The 12,629-nt window shown below is 43.6% G+C and overlaps 1 protein-coding gene across 2 annotated transcripts in view; it reads right to left on the bottom strand.

The window, feature by feature from the left end:
• Positions 1–12,629, bottom strand: part of LOC142585094 (uncharacterized) — a 52,165-nt gene that overhangs the window by 29,756 nt on the left and 9,780 nt on the right. The window contains exons 5-6 of one of the 2 annotated variants that reach the window (XM_075695605.1): positions 5,553–5,606; positions 2,685–2,815 (exon numbers count right to left, since the gene is read on the bottom strand). In XM_075695605.1, the coding sequence (XP_075551720.1) occupies positions 2,685–2,815; positions 5,553–5,606 (185 nt within the window). The remainder of the gene's footprint in view (positions 1–2,684; positions 2,816–5,552; positions 5,607–12,629) is intronic. The other variant, XM_075695606.1, reaches the window with a different exon arrangement.

Raw genomic sequence — 12,629 nt, 5'->3', positions numbered from 1 at the left:
ATTTTCGCTCAGGTCCGAAGTGGTTGGCGGCTCCAGTGCTGCAGTGCCAGGGTCACGTTATGTACGAGGTCCAGACGTCAGACGGAAGCACACATAGACGCCGTCGGGACCATGTACGAAGCGCTTGGGACCCAACACCCGTGATCGCACCAGGTGGTGCAAGTACCTCGTTTGCTCTACCCGAACCCTCATGTTTGGTGCTTGCACTTTCCCCTGCAGAACCACTGGTTTTGAGACACTCTACCTGCCAGCAACGTTCAGTGCACATGGTTTCGTTGATCAGTGGGAAGGGATATCGCATTAGTGACGTCGTGCGGTGAGGTATCAGCGAAGCAAAGAAGTTTGCGCCGTTATCGTATTGACTACCTAGAGTGCAGATAAGGGCGCCGCTTCATCTACTTAAAGGGCCCCTGAAGCGGTCCGGACAAATTTTGTAGACGCATAGGGTACAGCTTAAGTAGAACATTCGCACCACAATTTAAGTGAAGCGTTACGTATTAATGGAGCTAGAAGCGATTAGAAGTTACCCTCTTCCCTAGCCACGCTTTTCCTCCTCAACTCGTTCGCCGAGCGAGCGAGGCTAAGCTCTGCCTTCACTGGTTCTGCGTCATGATGCGACGTCACATCGTACACTTCCGGTTTTGAAGCCCGCCCGCACGAGACCTCTCCGCTAGCCGCTTGGCCGTCGACCCTAAGTGAGAGCTATCGAAGCCGCGTGCGTTGCGAGCATTCTGTGGTAGCGCCGAACGTGTTTGGTATTCCTGTAACCACAGGCAAGCTGGTCATTTCGGCAAATGACTGGAGGCAAATAAACTCAAGCTGATGAAGGAACTTCAGCGTAGACATACGTGAGCGGCCTGATCGGTCTGCACGGTCGAGACACTTGTTGGCGCAGTGCTTAACCAGCCAAAAAGAGCGCTAATATTGCTCTAACCAAGTGCAAAACATTTTAAACATCTCTTAAAAACAACTTGTTGATGATTACACTCCTGCGAAAAAAACACACCAGCAGCAAAGTACACTTCGTTGCTGCTACTGTGTATGGTTGAGCTCTGTGCCACCAGGTGGCTACACCGTGCAGACCGTTCACATTTGCCCTTCTGCTCGCCTCATGGCTTATCTCGTTACGGTGCAGTCAAGCGGCCAGACCCTGTCCCCTTGCGCTTGCGTTTGCCCTAATACCGGACTCGCGAAACGCTATTGCGTTAGTAATCTTCCGGTATAAAGTGACGGCCACAAACCCGCAAATCCTAGCGCCGATCGGATAGCGGCAGTCCGATGCGCAGCAGCCAGTTCGCTCGTATGCTGCCTTGCAGAGGGACACGATGTCGCAGCTTGACATATTGCCAGTCGCTACGTTTGCAGTCCACAAGGCAACAAAGTCAAATCACAGTGCGCGCGAAAAGACTGAGACTGACTCTGACCGCGGAGCTCTCGTCAAAATGGAGTACGTTGTAACACAAGCAGACGACACTTGCTGTGTGCCGGAAGTGCTTAAGTGTACTGAAAAATTGTTCTTGCGCATTCTCTTTATGTTACTTTCTTTTTATAAAAACAAATGAACTAACATTCCAACTATTACGAAGATCATTTGTTTACCATAAAGTTGGAAAAATTATCTATCACGCGCCCTGGTCAGCCAATCGGATAGCTCGCCCCACTGACGTCTTATGGGTGCTTTCCGTCATATGGGTAGGGGCGGCTTAAAATTCCGCCGAGCAGTGTGCTGCGATCCGTAGCGATGTGCATTTTTAAAACCTTATAATAAATTACACGCTTTACGTGGAGCACTTAGATGTGTCAATTAATAATCAGAATGACCTACTCTAACGACTCAGTATGCTTGTAGAAAATCGTCAAAAGTGTTTCAGGGTCCCTTTAAAGGAAGCACTCTCGAAATAAACTGTTCTTTTCTTACTGGCTTATCTGCTGTCCGAGCGTCAGTTACTACAGAGCATGCAGCTGTGAACTAGGTGAAGCTGGAATAGTCCCAAACCACCGCTGTTGCAGCCACCGCAGAGGAAAGAAAAAAAATCAGTTTTCAGAAGACGAGGAGCAGCAGCATAATAAGAATTTGTTCTAGAAGTCACAATAGGTTGCGGCACCTCCTGAGCAATGCTAGATAGTGCTTTGTTCCAAAAAGGCACTTCTTTTTTTCCAAGCTTTCACCTGCCACCGTTCATGTAGGGTCATGAGCACTTGGGATTTGTTTCTGCTGCCATACATATGCAGCAGTGACCCTTAAAGGGTTAAAGGAATGACACCCTTGAAGGCATATATCTGTTACATTGAACATATTTAGGTAGCATTTGTTCTGTCTTTGTGTAATTCCGCAGATAACAGAGCTGCTAACCAGTGCATCTGTAGCGTCAGTATAGGTGGACATGAAGTGCGTGTCAAAAAACTACAACAGCTGGCTTCCACTGACGAACATGGTCTACAACTTGGTTGCACCAGAAAATGCACCCTTTGTACTGGTGCCTTTGTATCAGTGGTGAAAATCCAGCCTTTGACCACCACCCACCAGCCATAAAAACAGGCAAGAGAGCCAAAGAACGTCACTTGTTTTGAAAACGCCTAGTATGTGTTGCTACTCCAGCTCTAACCAATTCCTCTTCAGGACTCCTTCGCTATTGTTGCGCACTGGAGCAGAGAGCTGACGGGAGGAATGCAAACACAATCACCTGCCGCTCGGCCTTCTGCACAGCTGCCTGCAGCTGCCAGGTGCCTTCCTGGAAGCCCAGGTAGTGCTGGAACAGGGCGCCGAGCTTCTCCTCAGCTGTTTCGTGGGGCTCCAGGATTTTCAGCACATTCTCTGCAAACACAAGAAGAGGTTATTCTTTGAAAAGCCTATTTGCCCTTCCTTGGTGGAAAAAGACTGGTCACTAGTGGAGAAAGTGGGAGTTAGTGCTTTAGAATTTTTGTGCTCAAGCTATAATGCTTTTTCACACATTTGGGTCATTTCTATGACAGTCTAGCAAAGACCACATGTTAATACTTTTGTACAGGTGGTGGCCAAATCAAAATACCAGTGATGGCTCCCTCGGAATAACAAAAGGCAATCACGAATGGCATACTTTTAAATACTGCAGGCACTAAAAAAGCAACTGAAATATGTCACTGCAGTGATGTTTTCAATGTATTGTTAGTCTGCATTACACAATGTCAGCTTTTGAAATTCTGCCTTACATGCTGTAGCTATACGACAGCCCAAGTGATGCCCCATCAAAGGCTTTTTGAAGCTGCAACAGCCTTTTTTGTTTGTTTTTAGCTGCCCTTAAAATAGGAGTTATAATGGACCACCAGGTGCTGCGAGAAAATTAGATTTGGATATCTCCACACCTCGCCATAGTAACCGAATGTGAACGTGTCAGTAACATGCAACAGTTGCAGAGAAGGTGTCTGGTCTGAATATTAAGTAGCACTGAAGCCACAAAAGAAGAATCTATAAATCTGTACAATTAGGAGCTCTATCCAATTTTTTTAAGTCAGCGATGCAACAGTAGCTGAGCAAAGCACGCAATTTGTGTCAAATAAGCTTCAATTTCAATTTTTGTTCTTGCAAACATAAATATATATGTTACAAAGAAGGCATAAATACAGAAGAACAACTCACAGTCAAAAGACTGAAAGCTAGACCTGTTAATACATGCATTATGAAAAAAGGCTGATTAACAGCATCAAGGTATTCAGAAAAAGCTAAAGCCATACAAAGAACAACTATACAGCCAAGAAAAAATAAAAACATCAAAATATTAAACAACAAACTGCAGATAGCACAAATAATATTTCGAATCACCTATTCAATAACAAATATGACTAAGTTCCATTTTGAATGACTCAATGGACACCTGTAAGCAATGAATTCTATAATGATTCTATAATGATACAGACAAAAATTTGCAGTGAACTTGCCATGAAAGGTCCTGTGCTGTGGTAACAGTAAAATAATGAAGCAAAGCAGGTCAACAGAATTTGGGGACATCAACTGGGACATAGCAAAGGAAATGGGAGGTTTCCAATCACAGACTTACGCATACTTTCAGTTACGTAACTGAAACATGGCTACATGATGACACTGATGACATGCTGATAGTGGGATACTGCCAATGTTTAGGCTAGATGGACAGTCACAGAGAGGAAATGATGCTGTTCTACTGAGAAACACTGTCATCACCTCACCGCTGACAATCATGAACACCTGTTTTTTAGAAGTACACTGCTGGGCCATACTGTCACAGTGAGTGAAGTATATCGCTTTGTCATTGCCTCCAGGATTTCTTTCAAGGTTGCTGGATCATATGACAGCAGAAGTTACGGAAAGGTTACCATGGCAGGCGCTTTTAACTTGCCTATGGTTGACTGGTGGAGTGCATCAATGCCTGAACTGGGATAACTTAACAATTGTATTTCAATGACATTCCTTGTCGCGTTTTGTCAGTGGTCAGAGCAGCGCTCTGCCAGCGTTACCAACGGGATCTGATGGTCATGAACGGTATATAAGAGTGCCGCAGAATCAAGTCAGAGAAATCACTGCTTTATACCAGCCCTGGATTACACGGTAGCCCATACTTATGCCTGCGTGCAACTTGCTTAAACCAACTCATATGATAGATGATGGCGGCTCAGTACTACATCTGGTTTTGTAACACAGAAATCTGTAATTATGACGTGTCAATGATGAGGGTATATCTGACCATAAATTAGTACAGTACACACGCACTCTTGCTGACAACAGTACTAGCTTTACACATTCAGTAAAAATCACAAAGGATTTTTTTTTGTGCTCATGATTAATCCATCCTAGACATACTTTGGGAACTTGACTTTCTGTCACTAATGATGCTGGTGCACTACAAAAAGATTGTATGCAAATGGTCTCATCGTGCATTGAATCATTTATTCCTACGCAAGCTATTCACATTTGCAGTTTAAACCAGTGGGTGGACAGACATACAGAACATCTGTAGCTGTGCTGCCGTCGATCGCAGTGAACGATGACAAGGCAAGGACGGTTCGTATACCAAGGGCGTTTCGCCACTTGTAATAAATGTGGCCACAGCAAACTGTAACAGTGACCACTACATATTTTCCACGTATCATTTAAAATGCACTAATAAGAGAACGACCACCTATGCGGAGCATATTCGTTGTCTTGAAATAATCTGTCACAAGTGTCATCAGCTGCACACACACAAAAAAAAGCACTCTTCCTTGACACTGCATTAATTTATTAAGACTTGTATGGAAACTTTTAGTATTACATGGGCAGCGAAAGCAACCATACTAAAAAAAAATTATCACAACTGCACTTTGGTAACTAACCCTATGCATATCGCTAATTTATTGAATGAGTATTTTCCATTCAGTTTTTTTTACTGATGACGACATGCAGAGCCAAGCTTCATTGTTCCAATGCACCCAGAAATAACACCATAAGGTCTATTCGCCCTTCTATTAAAGGAGAAAGAGAAATCGCCCGGAGGCCTAGAAAATGTCCCTATGTCTTCCTACACCGGTATGCCAAATCAGTGTCTCATATCTTGACTGACCTTTTATGAACAGGGCAGCAGTACTGGATGATTGGCATGTAGCTTGTGTGGTTGCTGTTCATAAGAAAGGAGACCACTTCATTAAAATATATATATATATATATTGCCCGATATTTTTAACTTCATGTTGCAAACTTTTAGAGCATAAAATCCCGCATTAGGTCACTCTTCTAACATAATACCCAGAGCTACTCTTAGAGTTCACACACGGTTTTCACGAAGGTTTGCAAACTAAACGCACAATTAATAGTAGCACTGCCCGACAAAGCTTCTCACACTGGACGTTTCTGGTCAAGTCAATCTGCTACTTGTTGACTTTAGCAAAGCATTTTATTTGATAGCATTTCTTAAGGCAAATCATTAAAAAAAGCTGCAAATATTAGGTCCCAAATCATACTTAAGTAATATAACGCAATTTCTGGACATAAACGGTGTTGTCTTTGTGCTACTGTATTACATATTTCCTCTGATGCACCCCAAGGAAGCCCTCTCAGTCTGATTCTTTGCCTATTATATGTAAATAGTATCACGCAACAAGTGCGTACTGATGCACATATCTGGTTACTCATGGATGACTGTTATAGCATAGGAAGATAACCCACCGCGAGTATCAAAGTAGTCTTAACATTAGTTTAGAAGAAACATGAAAATGGTGTGCATCCTGGTCCATGAAGCTTAACTCTGACGGAACAGTACTGCTTCTTGTCACAAACAAGAAACAAACATTCAAATTTTCACACCGCATTAATGGCACATGAATAAGAAAAAGAAAGTTGAAGAATACAAGTATCTGAGCGTTACATTTACTAAAAATCTGTAGTAGTCCACTCGCATCGCTGCCACTTGCACATCTGCTACACGTAAACACTGACGGATAAAACACAAACTCAAGACTGCTCCACTAGACATAAAACTTCTTGCCTAGACATTTACTTTACCTAAACGCTAATACACATGCATTGCATGCGACCCCTTCTACATAAAGCACAAACAAAATTTATAAATATTACCAGGGCCTGCTGTCCGTTTTATTTTTAATAAATGTCGAGCAACAGATGAGCTACCCCAACTTATGCTTGATAACAACATATCCACACACAAACAATAACGGAATACAGCCAGGTTGATGTTCCATTACAACCTTCCTAGTAAACCACTCGCACTCGACACACGTGCTCAGAGACAATCGTTTGCACACCACGTAACCAGGCATTGTCACTCTCAAAATCTGCTCTTCTGCAAAACATTTTTTCACCAAACACCGCGAAGGTTTCAAACATGTTTTTAAATAGTGTATGTATAAATATTCTCAACAGTTTTTACTGGAGTTGCTATACATATGTGGCAACTTACAAAGGTGTGTTTTTCTGAATGGTTTAGGCTTGATATTTAATGTTCTGTGGCAATTCGAAAAAAATATATTGCAATAGAAATATCACCTGTAAAAATAAATCAGAAAAGCATACAACACCAACAATGTTACCTATGGTATTATTGTCTGAGCAGTCATAAGCAATACCATACAGCATACTTGCAGATATCCTAGGTAACCAGCTCCTGTGCTCAATCTATTTTCATCTGGGTGCAGGAGCCAGAAACTGAAATGCAGTTATACTAAACCTCAATATAACGAAACAGCTAAACTTGACAATGTGTTTCACTATATAGAATACAACCTTTTATTCCAATAAGTACAGTCATTGGCGGGATATGTATTTCTTACAGAGAAGGAACCACAAAAACTTCAGACTTATCAAGCTATTGAAGAAAGAACTAATTTTAATGAGAAAAAAATTCATTTTGTTGAATTTGAAAGTTGGCCACCAAAAGTAGTTTCATGCCGTGTTGACATCTTCTATCTGCGGTACGAAGCATAATCTGTGAAGCTTTCGCATCCACTCCGCTGCCATGGCTGATAATGTCACCCGCAGCGGGACGACGCTATAATGAAAAGTGCAGGCAGAGGGGAGCGAATGCTTCGTGTGCTTTCCCTTGCACACGTGCAAAGATGGCACACACCAAGTCACCATCCTTTACAGCTCAACCTCGCACACATTTCCTAGCACACACACAGCATACGCAAAGCACGCAGGCTTTGGTAGGATCTTATCGTACTTAGACTTTACACGGCACGTGACAGCAAGACGGTCTTGCTGTCATGCTTCTCCGCCACGGCGATTGCTGTATGACGCCTGGCATACGTTTTGAGAGGTGCGTTTGCAAGCAGACGCATGCATGTAATTCAACCACTAAACCATCTGTGCCCATGGCAGTTTCAATTTATTGCCTTGGCATTTCTTCACGGTGAGAGTGAAATTTCATTATATTGAAATTGTGTATAAACACACTTAGTTATATTGAGGTTCAAAATACACGGTGTTCTATGGACAATAGGATATAAAAAATGAAATGCTTCATTACATCAAGAATTTTGTTATACTGAAGTTCATTATATCAAAGTTTAACAGTACCAAACAAAGCACCGACTGACCTAGAACATGATAAACTAACCTTAGAAAATAACCTATGCAACCAAGAAATTCACATTGAATGGTTGCCCTTTTTGCCCTGCTATATAAATTATCCTTTTCTGTAGATATTTAAGAAGATTTAGGGTCAAGAATGGTTCAACTGTGGCAAAATACTTACTTTTGAAAGGTGCTAATGACATGGCAGCTGTAAATGCATTGACAATGGCAACGGACATATTACGTAAGCAATTTTGGCATTGTCATGCTCCTTATTTGAAAACCAGTCACACTGTTCAATAACGTTAAGGGAGAGATGGGAGGAGTGGGACGGTTGAAGGAGAAGGACAGTGCAAACGTTTTAAACACTGTTTGAGCTACACATTACGGAAGTACGTCAGAGATACTGCCACTGTGTGTGCGTGGTTTCTATCGTAACCTGTCGCTACATCGTTGTGCAGATAGGTGGGTGAATAAAAAAATGGCCTTTTTGACTACATAAAGTAACTAGCAGTTTTGTGGTGACCTCTCTGAAGTCAAAACAGCAGGGCAGATGTGCAAATGAACAGTAATCTTTGAGACTTGCATCTCTTGCGTGTTTTCTGCCACTGTGCCCTTAAGCTTATTCAATGGTTCTTCCATATGAAAAGTGATTTCGCCCTGTCCTGTGTACTTAAGTGGAATGGGATCACACAATACAGGGAGGAGCAAGACACCTGTGCCACCCAGCCTTAACCCTTTGGGGGTCAATGACGTAAATATATGGCGCCGCGAAGAAAGTGCAAAATGGTCGATGCCGTATATTTAGGGTGCCGTCTGTATGTTTAAAAAGTGTGTCAATTTCCTAACTTTTTCTTTTCTGTCATGTGCTGCCACTATGTGGGAATACAGGGAATTTTTTTCATGTGCCTCCCTCTCTCGGTTTTAGTTGCATGGTTTGTTTTAGTGCTAGTTTGCTCCCACGCGTCTATATAATACCCTTCGCGCATTGGCGTGCGCGCGGGCGGGTGGCAGTTTGGGTTTTGTTCCGCGGGCGGTTTTGGCTCCTTGCGCTTGCAAAACTGATGGCTATCTCGTTACTAATCGCTCAAAGGGCGACCGCTTGTTTCTCGCTCATTTAGTGCTCATGGGGGTGTGCATAGGAAGGATGCCGCCGTGCATGAGTTTTCGTTGCTTTCTTTTTTCTTTTTTGAGACTCGCAAAAACTAATTGCCTCTGGTTGGCGATAAGGTGAAGATCAGCGGAAGTTGGTCACATGTGTTGCTTTTTTGATGGGCACACAACCACAGTTTTCTTGAGTGCGCGCACCTACGCGGTTCGATTACGCTATGGATGTACATATTAGTCTAAGAGCAGGAACATTTCAGCCTTGCGAAATATTCTCGTGTTCGTTTTTCAAAGCCTTGAACTATAACAATGCATCAAATTTTCAATTCTTATAAGTTTATTTTCTTTTTTATTTTGTTAGTATTCATGAATGAAGAGTACATATATACCAACACAAAATATTTTTTTCTCACTTTATGATCACCCTAGAAAATTTCCGGTAAATTTTTTTCGAAATAACTCCCTACGAAGAATTGGAATCTGCAATAAAAAAATCGACCCTGGGAGGTCGCATATGGTGAAAAAAAATCTACCCTCAAATGGTTAACTGTGCTGCACATTTTGGTTACATTAATCACACATTTACCCGCTATAATTGGCTACTTATTGCTTGTTTATAGCTCACTCCTAAAGCCATTTTAAAGCACAATTATGTTATATAAACCTGTATACTGCAGGATAAACGAACTGGCCCAAGAATCGTGGCAGAGAAAGGCATTTAAGATAGAGCTAGCACATAGAGTGATAAGTCCGTTTACTTGATTTCGGAATAAACCAAGCTGAAGTGCAATTTATTCCTCCCTAACAATGAGCTGCAGAGCCCTCCCCCCCCCCCCCCAGCGTGTGTGTGTGTGAAGTGATTTTTGGAAAGGAAACGGAAGAGATGAGTGCAGCGCCGTAACTGTCTCTCACAGGAGGACACCTCAACAGCACTGCACGGGGAAGGGGGAATGGGAAGAAAAGGATGAAGGAGAGAAAGACTGGACGAACGTGGGAAGGGGGAAAAAAAGAATGTGAGTGCGGGGCTCACAGCCGCGCTCTCAAGTGCGTCGCATTGCAGTAGTCTAGCAGTGCTGAGAGAGCATGCTTCACGATGGACGAGTGGGCTGCAGGGAATAGCAGCGCGGTCGCCGTATCGTAAGTCAGTCCCAGTCGCCGATAGACTGTACACAAGTCCGTGCGCTCCGCATCGAAGGCAGGGCAGCGAAGTAGCAAGTGGTCGAGCGTCTCCGTATCGGCGCAGTTGCTGCACGCGGGGTCGCCAATTCCCTGCAGCCTGTGCGTTCTAGCAGCCGTCCTGTAGCAGCCGACGCGCAGGCGAAGCAGGAAAGAGCGGTCCGCCCGGGAGAAGCCCACGCGGGGGAGGAGCCGAAGTGACGCACCCGCGGCGACGCGCTGGTCCGGGTGCTGCGCACGGAGCGTTCGCAGAATGGTTGCTTTGGCCACGTCGAAGCCGCTGACCGAGGTAGCGAGGGGGAAGCGCAGGGAGTGAGCCTGCTTTGCGAGAGCGTCCGCGGCTTCGTTCCCTTGCAGGCCGATGTGCGCTGGAACCCATTGCAACGCCAAATCGCAGCCCTGGCTGACGAGATGGCGGAGCTTTGAGCCGACGCGCTGCACCAATGGAGGTCCAAGGTAATCCTTCTCCAGCATACACAGTGCCGCGCGCGAGTCCGAAAGGATCGCGGCAGAAACAACACTGCGCTGTTGAAGCAGGAGATCAGCTGCTAGGTCGATCGCAGCAAGCTCGGCCACCGTCGACGACCACACAGCACGAAGCAAACGAGTTTCAAGGTGCCCATGTGAAGGTTAAAAGAACACTTAATTTTCGGCAATTGTGCTTGCACAATTTTTTGGCAAAAGATCAGTCATCTTTCAAAAAAGCAACGCCAAGAGTGCTGATGGCATGGATATAATGGTGGTCATGAAAGGAACAGAAACATGAGCATTCTTCTTACCCACCTGTCTGGACCTATGTTCAGCGTAAAGCAAATACATTGTGCCAAGGCTGCAAGAGTGATAAGTGACAGGGGAAACCAAAGACTGAGGTCGTTGTTTTCATTCCGTGTTGACTTGCCCACACATAAGGCTGAGCTATGTTTTATGGCTGGATGCATCCATCCCATTGCTCCAATGTATGTCCCACTACTCCCAATAAAAACGGTGAACTAGGACACATTTAGTTGCAGTTTCTTTTTTTCTACAAAGCCTCCAAACAACCTCAAAGAAAAAGCATCTGGGCTACTGTAGTTGAATGTCTGGTGCAAATTTAAAGCAGTTAAGCTTCTACCTGGTGACCGATGAAGTAAGCAAAAATTGAAATATAAATGTTGTTCCATTCCTCCCGCTCCTCGACAATGAAAAAGCAAATTAGTGAAGCAGCTCCTGAAGTACCTATTCCTGTTTTACTCACTAAAGAACATTTCATGTGCAAATGTAGGGTAATGGTTGGTAACAGGCACCTCGACAACACCAGCGTCAGGGGAAGTAATGAGATATCTTGATATGTGGTCTATGATAGTGGCATCTCCATGAACTGAAGGATAAGGTGGCATGTATATGAGGGGCTCATGACCGTAGCCATAAACCACATGAGAGCGCATGTTCTTGTGTACAACAGTGCAACAGTTGTATTCAATAGGTGGTGTTCAATTCCATGCACCAGCGACTGCTCTCTCTGGGTAACAAAAACAGATCTCAAAGGCTATGGTTTTGATGGCTGCAAGCATTGGAAGCAATTGTAAGAGCCAGAAACACGTCACAGATGCCATGTTTTCGACATCACCTGTAACGTGTGCACTCACGGTCAAGAAGCTTAATGTTGATGTCTCTTGAAATGATGACTCAATTCCCTTCTAATAACAAATTGCACAGTGTATCACCTAAATCTAAGCAGAACTGACAGAACTGAGTAGCTGATATTGACGATGAGCGATAAATACCTGCAACAAAATTTTTGTTATGAAAAAGATGAGGTTCATGAAGTACAGTACACACAGATTTACAATTGGCAAGATTTAACGCTAGGTCATCATACGTGATATTCAAGGCAATTTGGCATGGAAGTGGCTGCACCACCATGAACACTTGCTTCAAGGACAATATTATAACGAAACTTAAGAGGGAAAACTTGAATAAATCTCTGCCACTTTCATGTACCGTTTCGGTAACACGTATGACTTTAATATGGTGACTAATGGATGATAACAGATTAATGATGTGATCGACATTTCTTGTTAATCAGTGCACATTGCAATGAATAAATGACCTGCAAGTTTAGAGAGAACTGCAACGCAAGATCAGCAGGTGAAAAATACGACATCATGGAAATAGGCAGGAACTACAGGCATGGAACTACAAGTCCTGAATTAATAGAATTATTAGAAAACAAATAGATCAAGCGTTTTTTTTTGCGCATATAACCTGCCACCGCATATAATCCCCACCTCCCATTACAACAGCCCGGAAAGAAAGAAAAAATATCCTCGCGTATATCCCGCGGAAG

The sequence above is a fragment of the Dermacentor variabilis genome, chromosome 6 (assembly GCF_050947875.1).
Source record: "Dermacentor variabilis isolate Ectoservices chromosome 6, ASM5094787v1, whole genome shotgun sequence".
In the NCBI taxonomy this organism is placed as follows: Eukaryota; Metazoa; Arthropoda; class Arachnida; order Ixodida; family Ixodidae; genus Dermacentor; species Dermacentor variabilis.
Note: the sequence above shows the minus strand (reverse complement) of the source record. Positions and strands in the feature narration are given on the sequence as shown.